The 18,165-nt window shown below is 42.7% G+C and overlaps 1 protein-coding gene across 4 annotated transcripts in view; it reads left to right on the top strand.

Moving 5' to 3' along the window:
- arhgef12a (Rho guanine nucleotide exchange factor (GEF) 12a) overlaps positions 1–15,891 on the top strand; it is a 45,395-nt gene extending 29,504 nt beyond the window's left edge. For 3 of the 4 annotated variants that reach the window (XM_050064119.1, XM_050064108.1, XM_050064140.1), the window contains 33 exons: positions 147–224; positions 605–724; positions 1,174–1,278; positions 1,579–1,713; positions 1,927–2,028; positions 2,147–2,257; positions 2,358–2,456; positions 3,453–3,495; positions 3,801–3,906; positions 4,044–4,181; positions 4,314–4,346; positions 4,964–5,078; positions 5,169–5,274; positions 5,388–5,591; positions 5,685–5,823; positions 5,916–5,948; positions 6,842–6,993; positions 7,256–7,402; positions 7,649–7,734; positions 8,483–8,608; positions 8,896–9,010; positions 11,742–11,842; positions 12,058–12,135; positions 12,316–12,391; positions 12,487–12,654; positions 12,900–12,987; positions 13,073–13,150; positions 13,239–13,333; positions 13,429–13,632; positions 13,732–13,968; positions 14,118–14,347; positions 14,449–14,524; positions 14,637–15,891. In XM_050064119.1, the coding sequence (XP_049920076.1) occupies positions 147–224; positions 605–724; positions 1,174–1,278; positions 1,579–1,713; positions 1,927–2,028; positions 2,147–2,257; positions 2,358–2,456; positions 3,453–3,495; positions 3,801–3,906; positions 4,044–4,181; positions 4,314–4,346; positions 4,964–5,078; positions 5,169–5,274; positions 5,388–5,591; positions 5,685–5,823; positions 5,916–5,948; positions 6,842–6,993; positions 7,256–7,402; positions 7,649–7,734; positions 8,483–8,608; positions 8,896–9,010; positions 11,742–11,842; positions 12,058–12,135; positions 12,316–12,391; positions 12,487–12,654; positions 12,900–12,987; positions 13,073–13,150; positions 13,239–13,333; positions 13,429–13,632; positions 13,732–13,968; positions 14,118–14,347; positions 14,449–14,524; positions 14,637–14,647 (3,735 nt within the window). In that variant the 3' untranslated portion in view covers positions 14,648–15,891. The remainder of the gene's footprint in view (positions 1–146; positions 225–604; positions 725–1,173; positions 1,279–1,578; positions 1,714–1,926; positions 2,029–2,146; positions 2,258–2,357; positions 2,457–3,452; positions 3,496–3,800; positions 3,907–4,043; positions 4,182–4,313; positions 4,347–4,963; positions 5,079–5,168; positions 5,275–5,387; positions 5,592–5,684; positions 5,824–5,915; positions 5,949–6,841; positions 6,994–7,255; positions 7,403–7,648; positions 7,735–8,482; positions 8,609–8,895; positions 9,011–11,741; positions 11,843–12,057; positions 12,136–12,315; positions 12,392–12,486; positions 12,655–12,899; positions 12,988–13,072; positions 13,151–13,238; positions 13,334–13,428; positions 13,633–13,731; positions 13,969–14,117; positions 14,348–14,448; positions 14,525–14,636) is intronic. The other variant, XM_050064130.1, reaches the window with a different exon arrangement.
- The last annotated feature ends 2,274 nt before the right edge of the window (positions 15,892–18,165 follow it).

Below are 18,165 nucleotides of genomic sequence, written 5' to 3'. Positions count from 1 at the left end.
TTTCTTTCTCTTCTCGGCTTCTCCATATTTCATCTTTTCTCACAAATTTTCTATATGCTGTTTGCTTGAATGCTTCTCATCTGTAGTCTAATGCACGCACAGTTTCTCCATATGCTTTTCAACTTTCCTTTTCGTTTCCCCCACAGGATGAGAATAGCAGTGTCTGCAGCCAGAGGGTTGACATGTTGCAAAAGATGCTCTCAAAAGAGCAGCAGGAGCTGCAGGTTAGCATAACAATCACTGGCACTCACTTCTCTCTATTGAAACCCTGTTTGCTTGGTAGGTGTTTGCAGTAGGGAGGTGATTTGCACCCGTTATTGCACAGTTGTGAATATTTAAACCCTCGCATGGAGTGTTGTGGTATTATCTGTGCTGAAAATGAAAGGATCAGCTCTCATCCATTTTTAAACAGAACATCACTGTGGGTAGGAGGCAGGTTGTATGTGTACACTTGATAAGACTGCTGTTTTTCATGCAGGAAATTGAGACATCCCATTGTTCGCACCAGAGTCAACATTTTACATGTTTTACTTGCCTGTTAGCACACAAACAATGGCATACTACTGGTCCTGACTGCTTGTTTTGATTTCCTTCTGCTATAAAGGCCATGAAGGAGGAGTACAGCAGGAACCCCTCCCCCAAACTACTGAAAGACATCCAGGAAGCTAAGAAACACATTCCTCAGCTGCAGGGTCAGCTCTTCAAGGCCACTGGGGCAACACAGGTAAAGCAGATAACCTCCCTAACTAACTAAGTACCTCCATGTATGTGCATACACAATTGGGTGTGTCGGGACACTGATCTACCAGCAACATCCAAGCTGTATAATTTTGTGTAGCGCGTTTAGGGATCGCTCCAGACAAACATTAATCCTAATCTTATCAAAGGATTAGGCTTTTGGCTTTCTCTGTGGGAAGCCGTTCTATTGTGTCTGTGTGACAGCTTATTTTATACACATCATTCACTGAACATTGTTATGTTTGTCAGCGTATGAGTCTATCTCAATTTTAAAAAGTCATGTTTTATGACACACGTAGTAATTTTTACCAGTGCAGCCTCCTCTTAGCTTGTCTGTCTTAAAACATGTTACATTCTGGACGTTGTGGATCTTGTTGTTATGTAATAAGGTTGTTCATAATTAATAACAAATCTTGTGTTTACATGAATCCGCAGGAGGCTGTTCCAGGTGGTGATGCAGATGATGGTAGCATGTTTGAGACAGAGCACACTCCCTCTAAGGGAGACAACAGTACAGACCTGTCCTGGAGCAGCACTCCTGTAAGTTGTCAGCAACGCCAGCCAACATAATTTAAGTTTCCCTCTGAACTTCATTTTGAAAGTTGATTCAAAGACTAGTTACACTTAATGGCCTTGTGCTGAATTGAAATTATAGTCTTAATTAGCAGCGCTCAGCCTTGGCAAGTTTAGATTTAGACAACATCAGTGCAAGCACAGGAAGTGTATGTATTGATTCTGCATTCAAATCACTGTCGGCCATTTATGATAACTGACAGAATAAATTATCCGGCAACAGTTTGGCAACAGATTGTGTAATGTTGTGTTCCATCCCACTTCCAGATATCTCGTGGGTTTGGACCTGGATCTCCAGAGAATCTTTACTCAAGAGAGTCATCCTGCCCCAGCCCAAAGAGCACACCCAGGAACAGCTTCAACTCCTGCCACTCTCCAGAGGGGGAGGACGCCACTGACCTGGTAACTATACTCTTTGCACCTTGGCCAGTTCTGCCTAAGAAATGTACTTATTCCCTTCCTTTCCTGGTTTAACTGGGTTTGTTTGTCATAGATTATATTGCATGTGGATGAATTTCTGTCGGTGGAAGTATACCCCAGATCAGTTGGGTTATAAATGGTCAGATGCTTTTTAAAAAACACTAATTTTACAATGCACTCCTGTCTTTTCCTCAGGACTCTCTGTCCCCTACCACAGTCAGCAGTCCCTCTTCCTCCCGCCTCGTCTCACAAATCATTGGAGCTGAGGACGACTATTTTGATTCAGACCAGGAGCAGGTATTTTACCACAGGGCAATCTTAACATCTTTGTCAATCATAACCCTAAACACAGCTGTCCTTTTCAAAATTTTTCAAACTCAAACTGGTGCTAACTGTTGTACCGATTTTGTTGCAGACAAATGGCCAGTGTAACAGCTTTAACAGTATTGAGCAGCTCAAGTCTCGTCCTGCCCACCTCGCAGCCTTCCTTCACCATGTCATCTCTCAGTTCGACCCTGCTCCTGTGGTAAGACCCTCTTCCTTCATGCCTCGTTAAAATGCAGCATAGCAGACACTACTGCTCACTGTTTTTTTTATTGTAATTAATCATACTCTTATGTCCTCAGCTGTGCTACCTCTATGCTGACTTCTATAAGCAGACCAACTCCAAAGAGACCAGACGGGTGTTCATGGATCTCCACACCTTCTTCATTGACCGTGGAGCGGTAAGTACAGTTTTTGCTCCCCACTGTGAAATATGGGCAGCGCTGCAGGGCACACTCATCCAATGTTCATCCATCTGTGCGCACAGTCCGTCACTGATTAGATTTTGACAAAGCGGGTGAAATGTTGCATGTCACCGCATCGTCAAAATCACACTATTTACACAAAGGACAGCGCCAAACATCTGTTATTGTTGTTTTTAAATCCAAAGCACAAACTTTCATCTGGAAAACCATGATGAAATTTTTAGACAAAACATGTTCTTAACTCCCTGGATATGATGCACACAGTCACTTGTAACTCCACTCTACACAAGATAGAAACACCACCCAGCACCACTAGCGCTGATGTGCAGTTTTAACCTCCTTTCTTTCTTTTAAATGTGGTTAAATAAACAACCCCAACTCTCCACACACTGTCCGCATGTCATCCATCTCATCATCATTTGAGATTCTTTCTCTTCCGATGGATTTGGCTTTGGTCTCTCTGAGGATGGCTCTCCATGCTGTGTAGTGAGATGAGCCTCCTGCACCCAAAATCTTATCAAAGCATTCATTTATAATTGCCAACGCAGCCACCATAATTCCCAGCTGGGAAAGAGGCATGGAGAAAACAAGAACCCAAATATGACCCCAAGACCGGTTCGTACAGGACTAATGTTATCACACAAGCTCTGTGTTTCGCAAAATATGGCAGATAAATCACGCTGGAATTTTTACTCGACAAATTACGGCAGATTCACAGGGGATTAAGATCACAGGCCACCGCCACAGAGATGACAAATTACTAGAGGCCCCCAGGTAATACCAGTCCTGTGCAAGCATTACATCATGCAGAGGTAATGACGTGATTATGAGTGCGTTGATTTATGATCAGCACTCACACTGATATTTAATATCATCTGAAAGGGGTTTTGTTTTGGACGTGCTGGACAGGAGTTTTTTTTGTTCCAATTTTTTAATGAGGTATAAACTACTTATGTTTTGTCTTTTTTCCAGAATTTAAAAGTTGCTGTTCCTGAATCCATCTCTACTGATCTCGGTAAGTGTTTCACACTGTGCTTTTGCTACATTTGGTCGTCTGCCCAGTGTCATTTTGAGGAGGCAATTTTTTTGTTACGGTCACCTTTTGTACTGCTGTTGGCTCACTTCATCCACTTGGCCATCCTCATTATACAGCCCCTGTAAGCCATGCACACTCCCGACTAAGGTGTTAAGAAATCAAATGCTCTGATGGTTTGGAAAGTATTGCTAAACCTTAACAGCACATATTTAGCGCGCACTCGACATAATCCTGTTAGAGACTTGGTGTACAGTATATGTGAGTGTGTGTGCGTGTGTTTGCAGACCGGCGGCGGACAGAGCTGATCCCAGAGGAAATAAACAGGCAACATGTACAAACACTGCAGGACTCTCTGCTCCCTGACATCCAGAAGAACCTGGAGGATTTCAGGTACACTTGTCAGCTCTGAATTTTATTTCCTCGGTGTGGTAGGCTCTGATTAAGAGCAGAACTTGAGAATTTGGTTGTCATAACAAGCTAATGAAAAAAGGCAATATCTACCTAACCACAGTGTATGACTCATGTAGGCAAAAGCGCAGTATGGGCCTAACGGTGGCTGAAGTAGAGCTGGCCAGACTGGACCAAGAGAGAGTCAGAGACCGTGTCACTCTGGAGCGAGAGCGCTCTTATGCTGAGAACATCATCACCAAGATAGAGGATATCCTGTAAGTAGCACACACAGTTACATGACACACATGCCATGCATACAGACATATGTTGCTCGCATGCACACATATCTCATGTTTCTAACCATCATCAGCCACTCAGACGGTTTGTTTTCTTTGTATTGATTATAGGGTAACAACTCAGACCACAGAGGAAGAGAAATGGTAAGCAGACTTATATTGTGGAGCATGTGGTTGATTGGTATGAAGAGTATTTCTTAAAGCATATGACGCGAATCGTTTAGGACTTCAGGGCCTCTCATGGCCCCTTGAACCATCTGTGTTTGTCATGTGTCTCACAGTAATCTAAAAGAAACTATTACTTTATTAGACTTTTTGACTCCTTTAAACTAATTATTTAAAAACATCCTGTGCTAAATGAGTATTATCCGACAGTGGTAGTCATTTTTTTAACCTTAAATTTATTGCCTTTGATGTTCCAGCCAAGAACACATAACATATTGGTGTCATCTAAACCCCATTCTGCATCCCCCACAGTTTACAAATTAAGCACTTGGGCAGTCTCTTAAAGAAAACACGTAATTTATGCAGTGTGTTTATATTAAATAATTCAAAAGTGTGACTGATTGAAAGAGTCTTGTTTGAAATGCCATATGGTCGCAGCACACCCCAGATGGTTTGTGTAGAAATTGTACGAGAAGGACTGGTATGACATATGGTGCAAGTCACAATATGGACACTTCCCTTCGAAATTGTTTTGTCGGTTTGAATTCAGAATAGCGCGACTTAACTCGGGAGTTGTCACTTTTGTTTTTGCTCAGCACTACAATGCAGTATGTCATCTATACATACATGAAGCACCTTGGTGTGAGGGTCAAGGAACCTCGCAGTCTGGAGTCCAAACGGGTCAGGATCAACTTCCTTCCCAAGATTAAGGTACGTAAGATTTCTTTTTCCACCTTTGCCCTTCTCTCTCTCCCTTTATCATCTACCTGACACCTCTCTTGTTTATTTAATTACATACAGAAAAGCATCAAGACAGAAAAGGAAGGAGAAGAGAAGGTGAAGAAACCCAGATTTCCCAGTATTCTTGGACCTCAGCGTCGGCCCAGCCGCATCGAAGCAGCATCAGGTGAGTTAGAACTTTTGAATAAGACAAATTATTACCCTACTTGGGTTTTGTTGAGTCCACAAGGGAACACCAAAGGTTCATCAAGTTTTGACACCACATTTCTCTGTATTCAGTGGGTAAAGCCTTGGATGGTCGCCCCAGGCCACAGAAACAGTTGTCTCAGCCCACACTGGGAGCGAGTGATCACATGGAAGCTGGTCGTCTAAGAGGCAGCCAATCGAGCGAGGGCTCTGAACTCACACACTCCATGTCTCTCAACACCTCATCCCCAAACAGCGCCACCTATAGCTCGGATACAAGCCGAGACACTGATATGGGTGAGCTACTGACCGACGAAACTAAACACATTAGTAGGAGGGAAAACCGGTGGAGGCGATTGTCGTTATAATAACTTATAACTTGTCTCTCAGGTGGGACTCCAACCTCAGGCCCTTCCAGGCTGAGTGACGGCCTTCAGTCCGACGCTCTTGATGGGTTGTCATACCCTGCTTCGCACTTTGACCTTTACAGCCTCGACCAGCTGCAAGAGGATGACAGAGAAAGCGACAGGTGCATTTATAGTCACATTTGCAGTAACATTTTGCTTCCTTGTGCAGAGAATATTAATTTTTACATTGATTTTACTGTTATTGTTTTTGTAGAGTCCACGAGGGAACACCAAAGGCCATAAGAAGGTGAGGAAACGTGATCAATTTTAGATTTAAATTCATCTAAAAACTAAGTGTGCTTTCACACCTGGACTTCAGTTATTTTGACGCGGAGCAAGGGGAACACATTTACAAACAAACCAAGGCAAGTAAAAATGAATTTGTACAGACTGAAAGGAAACTCGTTGATTGGACAGTTTTGGTGATTGCCATCCTGTGTCATCAGGACCCACATGGGGAAATCAAATTCTGTTGACTGACTGAAGTTTATGCCGCACTTTGAAGCTTCTGATGTGGATATTAATGTTCTTTGGTGTTACAAAGAGCCCACAAAGAAATAACTGATTATACGTATTATTAGGCTGCAAATTGACCACATATTATTCTGGGCTTATTACTGTGGGATCACTGACACACACTTTTTAATGGACTTAATGAACTAACAAAGTAGCCTACACAGAGTCAGATCCAAGCACAGCAGTTTTAACAGCTTTTGGCATATTAATCTGTGAAAATACCCACGCTGCATATGTGTTAACCATGGTTACCAAATGCATAAATAGGGTATATGCAAATGCAGATCAATTATAAGATCATGGTCAGATTTCAGAATCAGCAGATGGATTTATTTGTAGTTTAACTTTTGAAGTCGTGCTAAAATCACATCATCATTTGCTACCATAAAACCCTGTAGCTTGGAAGCTGACTGAGACTAACCATTTGGTTGTTTGGTCTGCTGCAAGCGTTTGATTGACAGCCTTCATGTCACCCCAAATGAATTGGACTATCCAGCGAAATGCTCCGGGGTTCGGTTAAACTGGACCAAAAAGCTCAGGTGTGAAAGCACCCTAAGAAGTTGTGATAAGCAGTGGTGGAATTTAAGTACCTACATGAAATGCTAACTTTTTATCTTGCCCTAGGCTCGAGGGACTGGGTGCAGCTGATGTCCAGAGTGAGGACGACCAGGGAACAGACTCCGAGCATGACCCTCCAAACTGGCAGCAGCTGGTGGGGCGAGAGGTCCTAGCGGGTCTCAGGCCTCAGGAAATCAAGAGACAGGAAGTTATTAACGGTGAGGACATGGCTAACCCCTTCACTTAATATGCCAGTTTATTAAAGCCAGCTGTATTTTCACTGGATATAAAAAGGTTCCCACTCAGTGTCTTTAAAAAATACTGTTGTGTTTTAGGATATAGCGAGTAGAGGGGAGAAGAGTGAGATGCAGTAGCAGAGCATCTGCTGGGATCTAACCCAAGTTGCTGTCGAATGTACATCATGTTGAGCTGTGCAAATGATCTGCCATTTTGAATTAACGTCTTACATTGTGTCTGCAGAGCTGTTCTACACAGAGCGCGCACATGTACGGATGCTGAGAGTTTTGGACCACATTTTCTATCAGAAGCTCTCCAAAGAGGCCATCCTGCCTCCTGCTGACATTAAGAACATCTTCACTAACCTGGAGGAGATTCTACAGCTGCATGGTACACAAACACATGAACATACACACATCTTGAAATCCATCAGAAATCAAACCATTAAGACACAGTGGGAAAAAAAACCTCAAAGTAGTTTTGAGAATCAAAATAAAGTTTTAAGTAAAATGAACTACAACAGCAATACACACAGCACCCTCGTATTTTCATGTTGTATTATTCATTTTTATCTTTCACACACACACACATACACACACTCTCACTGCCCATTGGTGCCTCTCCTTTGAATTTCAGTTTCAATACTGGAGCAAATGGCAGCCGTTCGGAAGAGAAATGAGTCTTCAGTAATTGATCAGATAGGAGACGACTTGCTCTCTTGGGTGAGTACAATTCTCAGGCTGAAATTGTATTTCCTCTTTCAAACATTTTCTTATATTGAATAAATTTCAAGATGACTGATGTGGTGGGGAAAAAAACGTATTGTGCACAAAGAAATTGAACTGTTGCCCAAAATTGCTTTACAGCAAGAAAAAAAATGTGGGTGTTGGCATGAGATTGCTTTCCTCAATGGTTAATTTTGAAATGTCATATGTACATGAAAATGGTTGTGTGCAGGTTAGGACAGAGAAGGGGTTAACGTTAAGTCCTAAATCCTCCCCCCAAGTGCTGGAAGACAAAATGTTATGTGACACAAAAGAACAACTCTGCCAAGAAATGTAATCAGAATGGAAGCGAACGAGTGAAATGGAAGCCTGTTTCTCAGCAAATGGTTATGTCAGACAATGCCCTAGATTTGGCTGACATCTCTGCATCTTGATATCATGTGTGATACATTAAATGCGAGTTAGCTGCTTATCAGCTGGCAGCCTCGTCTGAAATGTCTCTATGGGGGATAAGTAGGGTAAACGGTCCCCTGAGGGTCCGAGCATTGATCTAGTCTACATTTAAACTTAAGCCGTCCCTGCTATGAGGATTTAAGCCTGGCCCCCTTCTGGGAGTTGGTGCTCATTGTGGTGGTTAAATACTAGACATTTCCATGGCAAATGCCCCTGACCCAGATCGACCGAGTGACTGATAACCGTCTCTGTCCATCTCTGCTCTGTCCTGTCTTGGGTCGGGTGGTAACAGTTCAGTGGTGGAGAGGAGGAGAAGATCAAGCAGGCGGTGGGGACGTTTTGCAGCAACCAGCCTTTTGCTCTGGAGATCATCAAGAGCAAGCAGAAGAAAGACTCGCGGTTTACTTCGTTCATCCAGGTACTGTCATTATGCTTCACAAATTGTTTTAATCTCCAAAGTGTCTATTTAGCCAATTTACTGAATGAATGCTCAGAGTGTGTCATGCAGAGGGTTTAAACAAGCAATACATACATCTGTTTAATTCAAGAAATTCAGCTAAAATGTCACCTCCCTGAGCATACACTGAGTTTACATTTAGTCCTGCTCAGTCAACATTCATACTTGTTCACAGATGTATTTGGCTGTTTGGCGACAGCTTAAGTTCACCCATCTTGTATCGTTTTTTCTTTGTTATTGCTTTGCAGGAGGCAGAGAGCAACAGACTGTGTCGCCGACTGCAGCTTAAGGACATCATTCCCGTAGAGATGCTGCGGCTCACCAAGTACCCCCTGCTACTAGACAACATCGCCAAGTACACAGGTGCTGTAGTGTTGCCTTACCAGTCACAGGTCCTTCACAGCAGTTTGCAGTTATTTGTTAATGTTGGTGCACATGATTATTTTAGTGCACGGTCCTGCATGAATGATTATAGAATAGCTGCAACTAATGATCAGTTTGATTTTGGATTAGTCTAACAAGTATTGTCTTGATTTATTTGTTCCATAATATGAAATTCCCCACAAGTTCCCAAAGTCCAGTGTCTTCAAATATCCCCCAGAAGACTGAGAAACTAACCAACATTCACATTTGAGAAGTTTAGAGCGAGGAATTTTTACTTAAAAAAATCACTTCATCAGTTATCAAGATTGTTGCTGATTCATTTTTCAGAGATGTTTCGTTGCCATTTTTTCCTTTTCAATACTGTTTCAATACCGAGTACCGATCCCATGCCAATGCAATTAATAACAAAATTTAACAGCTTTATACCAGTAACCCATTTCTATGTCAAGAAGCCAAATAAAGTTGGGGTGTCAGTAGCGTAGTGGATAGCGCCGGCAGAGGCGATGCCTTGCTGCAGCGGTCGCAGGATTGAGTCCGGCTTGCAACCATCCGCTGCATGTGACCCCGCCGCTCTCTCTCTCTCACCCTGTCTCACTCTGTCCTAAAGGCAAAACCCCCAAAAAATAAAGTCTTTAAGATATGCATAATGCTCTACAAAACTATACAAGTGCACAAGGGACAATCTACACTTTATTTATTACACTCAGGATATTTTACTCTTTTCAGTTGTTGCAGAAACTGCACAGATCTCCTGATACTAGGATTATATTAATGTCACAGCAACACAGCCTCTGATTCGTCGAGAGACTCAACCTAGTGCATCATGGGATACATCTTGTGCTCAGCAGAGTCCTGCATGCGTCTGATTTTCAAGATCTGCTTCAAATCGGAAATGCGAGGGGCAAACTGCACCCGCCCCACCCCGCTATGACCAATTAGTTACGTGAATAGACCTGACCTGTTGACAAAAATTCCATGGCCCAACCCAAAACAGCAAATCCTATTATAACCATGTGCGAATAATTTGTTTAGTTAGCACATTTATAGTGATCGTTATGGGCTGTTTTATGTATGTGAAACTAAAATAATATATTTTAGAATGAAGGTAATTCCATATATACAATTTAAATGAATATATTTTGTGTATTTTTATAACGTTGAGCTGCACAATTAACGTGCCTGTTTGTAACACACCTGATTAAAGCAGCTGTCATATTCCAGCTGGTGCAGAAAACATAGCCAACACAAAGTCAAGAGAGAGGATTAAAACGTTCAAACATAAAATGCACATTTTATTTTACACCTGCGATCCAACCTACATGTCTTTTTTTTTTTTTCACCCAGAACCATACCTGCAAATAAGATTAAGACAAAACACCACCTATGAATCACCTTTTTTGCGGTGATTCATGGGTGGGTACTCGACCCAGTGTAAGACTGATGCTCAGTGGGCTTCAGATGATGGCTCATGAAAACATGACTGCTTTCAACACAGATAAATGGATGAATAACCACAGAAGACATTCATAGTTGGATTAATTTGTTTTATTAACCCTCTAAAAACACTGCCCATACCTGATTGAACATTTTAGGCAGTATCGGAGCATTATCGATACTGGTTATGTAACAGATGTATTAATTTTCTGGCCTTGGACGAATATCTGCAGCTTTAAAACAGAATATGGTGGGCATGACACTTAATGTGATTAAAACATACAATGAAACATCTGCCATCCACCTGTTCTGGCTGTGGACAAACATGAAGTCTAATGTTTGATGTCAACACGCCTGCAGGAGGAGCCACAAAACTGATTTTCACATTCATACTAACCACTTACAGTTCATGGAGGAACAAAAACTGATCCCTCTCCTGCAGAGACTGAGTGGAGCACTTCAGAGTCTGTTCCACTCAGTCACGAATACTTAGTCAATCACCGACTCTGTCACAGGGAGAGGAATTGTGATCTATTTTAAAAAATGACAGCTTCAAACCACTATTATACTTAGTCTTCCCACTACTGCACACCATTTTAGACTCTCCTGAACTGACTAGAAATTAATTCTTGCTCCAAATTTTTTTTTCCCTGCACTGCTGCAGCACCTCTGCACGTGACCTCCATGAGTAGAGTTAAATTATGGTATCCAGCCTTTCTCTTTGGTGATCCTGAAATCAATTAGATCCTCTGAGGCAATTAATTCAGTATGGAAACTAATTTACCCGTGTTGCGAGTAACCATGGAAGCGGGTAAAACAGGAATAATACCTTGTTTGAATTGTATATTGGGAATGTAATATAATACAGTAGCTAAAATGGAAACTCTTGAGATAGAAGAAAGTGGGTAAAAATGAACCAAATGAAGTCTTAAGCAAGGTTCTGTGTGGCAACATGCCAGCCATTAGTGAATTACAGAGACAAATGGAGAGATTAGCATTTTAATGGTCCTGGAGCGGCAGTGCACATTTTGGGAAATGTCTTACCCATTATTTGGTCCATCATTTTAGTCTTGGCTGGGGTTTGGGTCTCACACAGAGAGAATGCACTAACGATAAAGTATAACCAGCTATTACGGGATCATAATGCCCCCCTGCTTTATCATAATTTTTGAGAATGATGGTGTGTTAATGGGCAGAGGAAATATCAATTTGCCGGACAGCCCCCTGCAGAACTAAGGAGGCCTTACTTCTTATTTGATGTCATAATATCTTTCAGACAACGCAGCAGAGAAGGACAAAGTGAAGCAGGCAGCAGACTGCTGTAGAAAGATCCTCAATCACGTCAACCAGGCTGTGAAGGAATCCGAGGACAAGCAGGTAGGATGTTTTTTTTAAATCTCCTTTCCATTTCATGCCGTCCCCTAGACTTTTCTCTTCTTCCCCTTCAGTCTCATCCTAAGTCCTTCCTTTTTCCCCCGCTCAACTGCAATTTATTTTTTCACTACCGTCTTTGCTCCCCAGGCAGTGGCTTCCTTTTTTAAAGAGCGCTCACTTTATCCCCCTTCCTCTATTTCTCTCTGTCCTTCCTCTAGAGGTTGGAGGACTATCAGAGAAGATTGGACCTCTCCTCTCTAAAGCAGACAGACAACGCCATGATCCTGGAGCTAAAGGTGAGTTATCTACACGGCCCTTTTAGCTTCAGTTAAAGCACACTCACTTGTTGTACACCCACATACGCTGTTTGAAATATCTGCTCTGTAGAAAGGTGGTCCTGTGTGGAAACGGCTCAATGGACCTGTAGCGAGTACTTATAAGCTTTAAATTTATTTTCCCGTCCTACCTTCCTTCAGAACTTGGATCTAACCAAGAGAACGATGGTGCATGAGGGACCACTGTCATGGAAAGTGAACAAGGACAAGACTATTGGTGTGTAGTCAGCATATTATATGAGTTTGACTGGAATTAAACTTTGATGTCGCTGCCAAGAACTAAACACAAGAATCCTCTTTGTCTCCTCTCAGAGTTGTACACACTCCTCCTGGAGGACATCCTGGTTCTGCTGCAGAAACAAGACGAGCGTCTAATCCTGAAGTGTCACAGTAAAAACCTGGCAGGCACTGCAGACACCAAACAGATCTTCAGCCCCATCATCAAACTCAATACTGTGCTGGTGCGCTCTGTGGCCACAGGTCCGTTAACACGCAATCTGTTCTTTGTTTTGCATTTTACTATAATGAGGGATGAGAGCAAATCGTTTTAAGAAGCAACAAAGAACCCCCTCACTATTCTTGTCATTGCAATGGCAACTAAACGCAGCACAAAAGACTGGGATATTGCACTCAGATTTTTATCAGGAAGTCTGTGGCTTCATGCATGTAGGGCAGTGTAGTGATAATCTCACCCCAAACCTTCTGTCCATGCTCTCTCCCGCCAGACAACAAGTCCTTTTTCGTCCTATCCATGTCTGACAACGGAGCCCAGATCTACGAGCTGATGGCACCCACAGTCTCAGATCAGAGAACGTAAGTCCACGTACCTTTTGATTGATTAATTGAATTTTGTTGCTGCCGTCATTAGATGTGCTGATAACCGTTTTCCTTTCACAAGGTGGCAGCGTCTAATCACCCAGAGAGCTGACGCCATGAAAGTGAAACCTCACAGCGTCATACCTTTACCTCAGACTGAGTATGTTGTTCGATCACCTGCCTAATTTGATGAGATGGTTCTCAGGGTTTGAGCTTGTTACTAACATGAGACGTTGCTTGTGTGCCAGTGGGGAGAGAGACGGTGTGGAGATCATCACGGCGGGCGTTTCCAGGCTGAGTCGAGACCCAGACCGCACATCCACCGGCAGCACCCAGTCCACAGGTAGCTGGAGAAACATGTTTTCCCCGTTTTACTATAAATATTCTACCGTAATCTCAACTGTTTAGATAATCCTTGTGCAATTACTCCCCCTCAAGATAAAGAGAGCAGTCCAGCCCCGAGAAGTGTGACGCAGAGTTCTCTACCTGGTAACAATCCCTTTGAGGGCGTAAAGGCAGAGGAAGAGGAGGAGGAGGAAGGTTTCGTGGACCCAGAGCCTCCTTACCAAGTGGCTGAAGATGGCAAAGAAGGAGACTCTTTCAACATGTTTCCCTCCAGAGCAGACGAAGCACTGAAAACATGTAAGCACCGCAACAGACGACTCAATTATTCAAATATACATAGATAATGTATGTATGTATGTAAAAATCATAAACCTGTACGTCTTATCTGTTGCTCAGTGGCAGCATTAAAGCAGGTGTTGGTGACCCAGCTGATGTCCCAGGAGGCTGTGGAGCAAACCAAACGCTCCACAGGGGCACGTCTCCTAAGGACCACCTCTCTGCGGACCCCTGTAGACAGCCGCGCACGGGTGATGGTCCATAATGGCTCAGAGAAGAACAGCTCTCAGACAGAGGACCCGACTCAGGACCTGGGCTCTGGGGACACAGGCTTCTTTGATTCTCCTGAAGATTATGGTGAGCCATTTAGATACATTGTACTCACAGATAAACGTTTCTTACAGTGGTCATTGTAAGTTGCAGCTGTCTTCTTGCTCTTTGTCGCTCATTGATCCTGACGTTTTTTCACTACAGTAGTACTAAATGGCTTCCTTTGATTCTCTCAGCAGGGTATTTAGTCCTGGAGGGTTACGGTGGCCCGGGGGAGAGCAGCACAGATGATGACATATTGGCATCAACCACAGGGAAGCAGCTGAGGACCTCACAAGGCTGCGCCGCCGACTCTGGCATCAACTTGAGGTTTTCTTCGACGTCACAGGCCGGCAGCCTCTCCTCTTTTAGCAGACAGGTCTTGTCTCACCTTAGAAACCTTCAGGCCAACCTCAACTATCTGAAGGTATGTAACAGTCGATGAGCTCATCAGCATACGTTGTTGTAAAAATAGTGTGATATTCAATCTTTGTGGTCCGCCATGTGAATTGATTGTTGCTCTTGCAGGAGGTTGAGGCCAAGTACAATAATCTAATACGCCAAAGGCCGGAGAGGCCAGCAGCGGACACGGATGGAAGCAAAGGTATCTCATTCAGGCTCAGCGTCAACATATGAATTACCAGATTTTTGCTGATGATATAGTTCCTTATGTGTCATTTTTTCTCTGATCTGACGCCTCGTTTTTTCCTCTCTAGATAAGAGATAGTGGAAGTCCGTACGGCAGCCTTTGGCTCTGGTTCCAAAGAGGAAGTACCGACTCGTAGTCTGTTCCTACTTCGTGTGTCCTGGACTTTCTGGACATCCTATAAGCTTGTCCTCTCACTGCTGAGCCCCCTTCTTTCCATCACCGTTGCCCACGGTTGCCACAGAGAACGAGAGACTTGAGTGTGAGCAGAAGCGTTTGAAGGGTGGAGTCATCTTTTTGATGCCGCGCCCCCCTCCATCAGCACAAGGCAATCAGGGAAGTGGGATTGCCCCTCGAAACCTCACCCCCCCTCCACCATCTAACACCCATTTTCCCCCCGGACCTCCCTGCAAGAAAGAGAACTTATACCAAAATGTACAAAGATGTGTGTTTAGAATATATATATATGAAACACAAAACAAGAAAAGGAAAATTTTAAGATAATGTATTAAGATTTTTTTTATCCCAAGATGTATTTATTTTCTTTCTTTTCATTTTTTTTTTTTTTTTTTTTTTTTTAAGTGTTTCCCACATTGCTTGCATGCTTTTGGCCATGGTGTTACCGTTTTGGCTGCTTTTCCTGCTTCAGTCATACAGGGTTAGTGTGAGTGTGTGAGCATACATGCACGCTAGCCTAGTGTACCCTGATGAAATGGCAGGAATATAATCAGACTGATAGAGGCCAGAGTTGCACTGGTGATGGATAGATCCCATTGTGTTACAAACTCTTGAATTGTGTTAAAGTCTAGAATTTCAGATAAATTCTAGGTGTGGTGTTAACTAGAATGAAGAGTCTGAAGGCTCTGATCTGGTCCTGTTGCATTTCCTTGCTGCTTCTTCCTCCTCCTCCTCCTCCTCCTCACTGTGAGGGGTGCTTTGCCTCTCGTCTGCCTCCTCATCTCCTTTGCGTGTGACCCTCTCCCTTCTTTTCCCTGTAAACACTTATGGGTGTCATCCTTCTCCTTTTCCTCACAGCCCAGTGGCTTTCATGCTTATTTATCCCCACTCACACTCTATATGTCATGCTTCCTCATCTGCCTTTGGGTATCTCGCCCCGTTCCCCCTCCTCTTCTCCAAGGAGCGCTCACGCTCTTTCTGTATCAGCTCCTGACAGAAACGCTGCTTCTTTCTGCTACTGTTGGCGATGCTGATCTGACTGCCTGATATTCTAATAATGTCATGAAGTTCAACATATGTACAATGATCAAGTTGGAAGGTTATGCATAACTTTAATAAATAAATGGTGCCATGACACATTCAAAAAGGAAAAACCTTGCCTGCTTTTTTTCTTTCTTTAAAGGAATACTTCACCTCCCAAAGGACCATTTGTGTATCATTTACTCACCCGGTAATGTTGAATTTGTAAAGAAAAATTTGTTTTGCTCGCATGCCTCCATCAACAAGAGTCCAAAAACGAAAAATTCTTGATGAATTGAAGTCAAAGGGTTAAGTGTTTAATAGAAGCAAAGCTATAAACATCCATTTACAAATTCTCACACAACTCGTACGCTATAACTCAAGAGTCATTTATTCAGACGTGTGCCCAGACAGCCCTTTCTGATGGGGAACTGAATGGAAAGTGAAACTTATCTATGCTCTCTTCAAAGCCAGTTGCCATTGACAAAAACAGTCATTTACCTCCCTGAACAAAAGAGCTGCTGATCTACTGCTGCCTTGATCATTTAGTTTGTGTAATTGTGTGTCTTTGGTGTTTTTAAGCAGTGGTCCCCAACAGATTCTTCCTTATTTATTAGTTCAAGGTCCTCACAGTTTAGTATATTCAGCGTCATATTTGCATTTGGCCATGTCGTTGAGCTAGTTTATTGTCTCTGTCAAGTAGCTGTTAATTCTCTCACTCACTCTACAGCTCGAAACTGCATTCCAAGATAAAAGTTCTGTGCCAGAAATTCTCCACACTTCAAAATGATAAATTTGACAGGTTAACACGAGTCACTTGCAGTAAGGGTGGGCGATATGGCCCTAAAATAATAACACAGTAGCTCAGGGTGTTTTTGCAATAATGATATTCTGGACGATATGACAAATTTGTTTAAAAAAAAAAGGATATGTTTTATTATTAATTAAGAAAACAATATTGCAACAAAATGAGAGATATAGTTGTACATGTCAGCCTGACAGTTTGCGTTCAAATATTCAGTAAAAATTGAACTAAGATTATCTCTGATTTCTTCAATTTGTAAACAACAACAGTACCTCAGTGAGATTCAGATGCTGTATAAAATATTAATTGTTCAACAAAATAAAATCCACCACAAAATACAACTGTAAACAGCTCCCGAATGCAAAAAAGAATGTACCCTAGGATCTGTATTTATAAATGAAGAGGCAATTTCCTTCTCTTTTAGCAAAAGCAGTCTGAATGACTGAGTTGTGTGTTTTCCACCTGGACCTTTATGCTCTGCCATTTCTCCTCTAATCATCAGGCTGTAACCTGTGACAGGCTGTTATGATACCACAACTATCGCACTTTCACATATATGGAGTTTTTTGTCAAGCCGTGAGCGTCACATAGGTTTACATTACCAAAGGTTTATGAGAAAATTACATGACGAAACCGACTCCCATGTGCGCACAGCAAGCGAGGAGAGGGAGAGACACTGTGCTGCTGCCAGAGGAGCTGCTGAATGTGTTCCCTCTGGGCGAAAGAGTCTGACAAGTCCGGGGCTGTTCATAAACCATTCAGGACATCCAGGCCTAACAAAGTCACGCTTTATTCCACACTACCGAAGCTGCTCTTTATTTTGAAACCACCACGGAGTTGGTGATAATTTCGCTTTCAGTCATGTTTGTTGTTGCTGTGGGTAACAGTGTGACGTCAATGTGTCAACAAGTCCAAATATCGCGAATATCACAATATGAATTTTTCATGATATTTACCGGTATTATCGTGAACGAGATGAAATGGCCCACCCCTAACTTGCGGTCCTTTCAGAATGGACCCGCGACCCACTTTCTGACTGCGACCCACCAGTTGGGAACCACCGTTTTAAAGGGTTTGTTCGGATTCATCAAAGCCATGCAATAACCCAAACAAATTACCAAGCGAGGCAGTGATAAGACCAGCAGCTACTGTGTTTAGTGAGGTAAAATTACTGTTTTTGCCAATGGAGTCTGGCTTTAAAGAGAGCCTAAGTTTCCCTTTTTGTTCCCTGGTCGTGAGAGGCTACACTGAGCATACGACTAGACAAATGAGACTTGGATTATACTGCACGAGTTGTGTGAGAGTTTGTAAACAGATGTTTTGATAAAGTTTAGGTGTTGTTGATCGTGGTCACCTCTGACTTGAGTTCACCAAGAGTTTCTCTGTTTTTGGATTCCTCATTCACTGGGCACATGCAAGAAAAATACCATTTTCTCCACTGCATCAGTGTCACACAGGGTGATGACTGACATTCAAATGGTCTTTTGGAGGGTTAATTATTCCTCTAAGCTTTTATGTACACACATTTTTTCTGTGAATCTCATGAAAAGATAAAAAATGACCTCATTGTCAGGCGGCTACACTGATGACCATTGGC

This window comes from Epinephelus moara, chromosome 2 (genome assembly GCF_006386435.1).
Source record: "Epinephelus moara isolate mb chromosome 2, YSFRI_EMoa_1.0, whole genome shotgun sequence".
Classification (NCBI taxonomy): domain Eukaryota; kingdom Metazoa; phylum Chordata; class Actinopteri; order Perciformes; family Serranidae; genus Epinephelus; species Epinephelus moara.
This window is presented reverse-complemented; position numbering and strand designations above follow the sequence as displayed.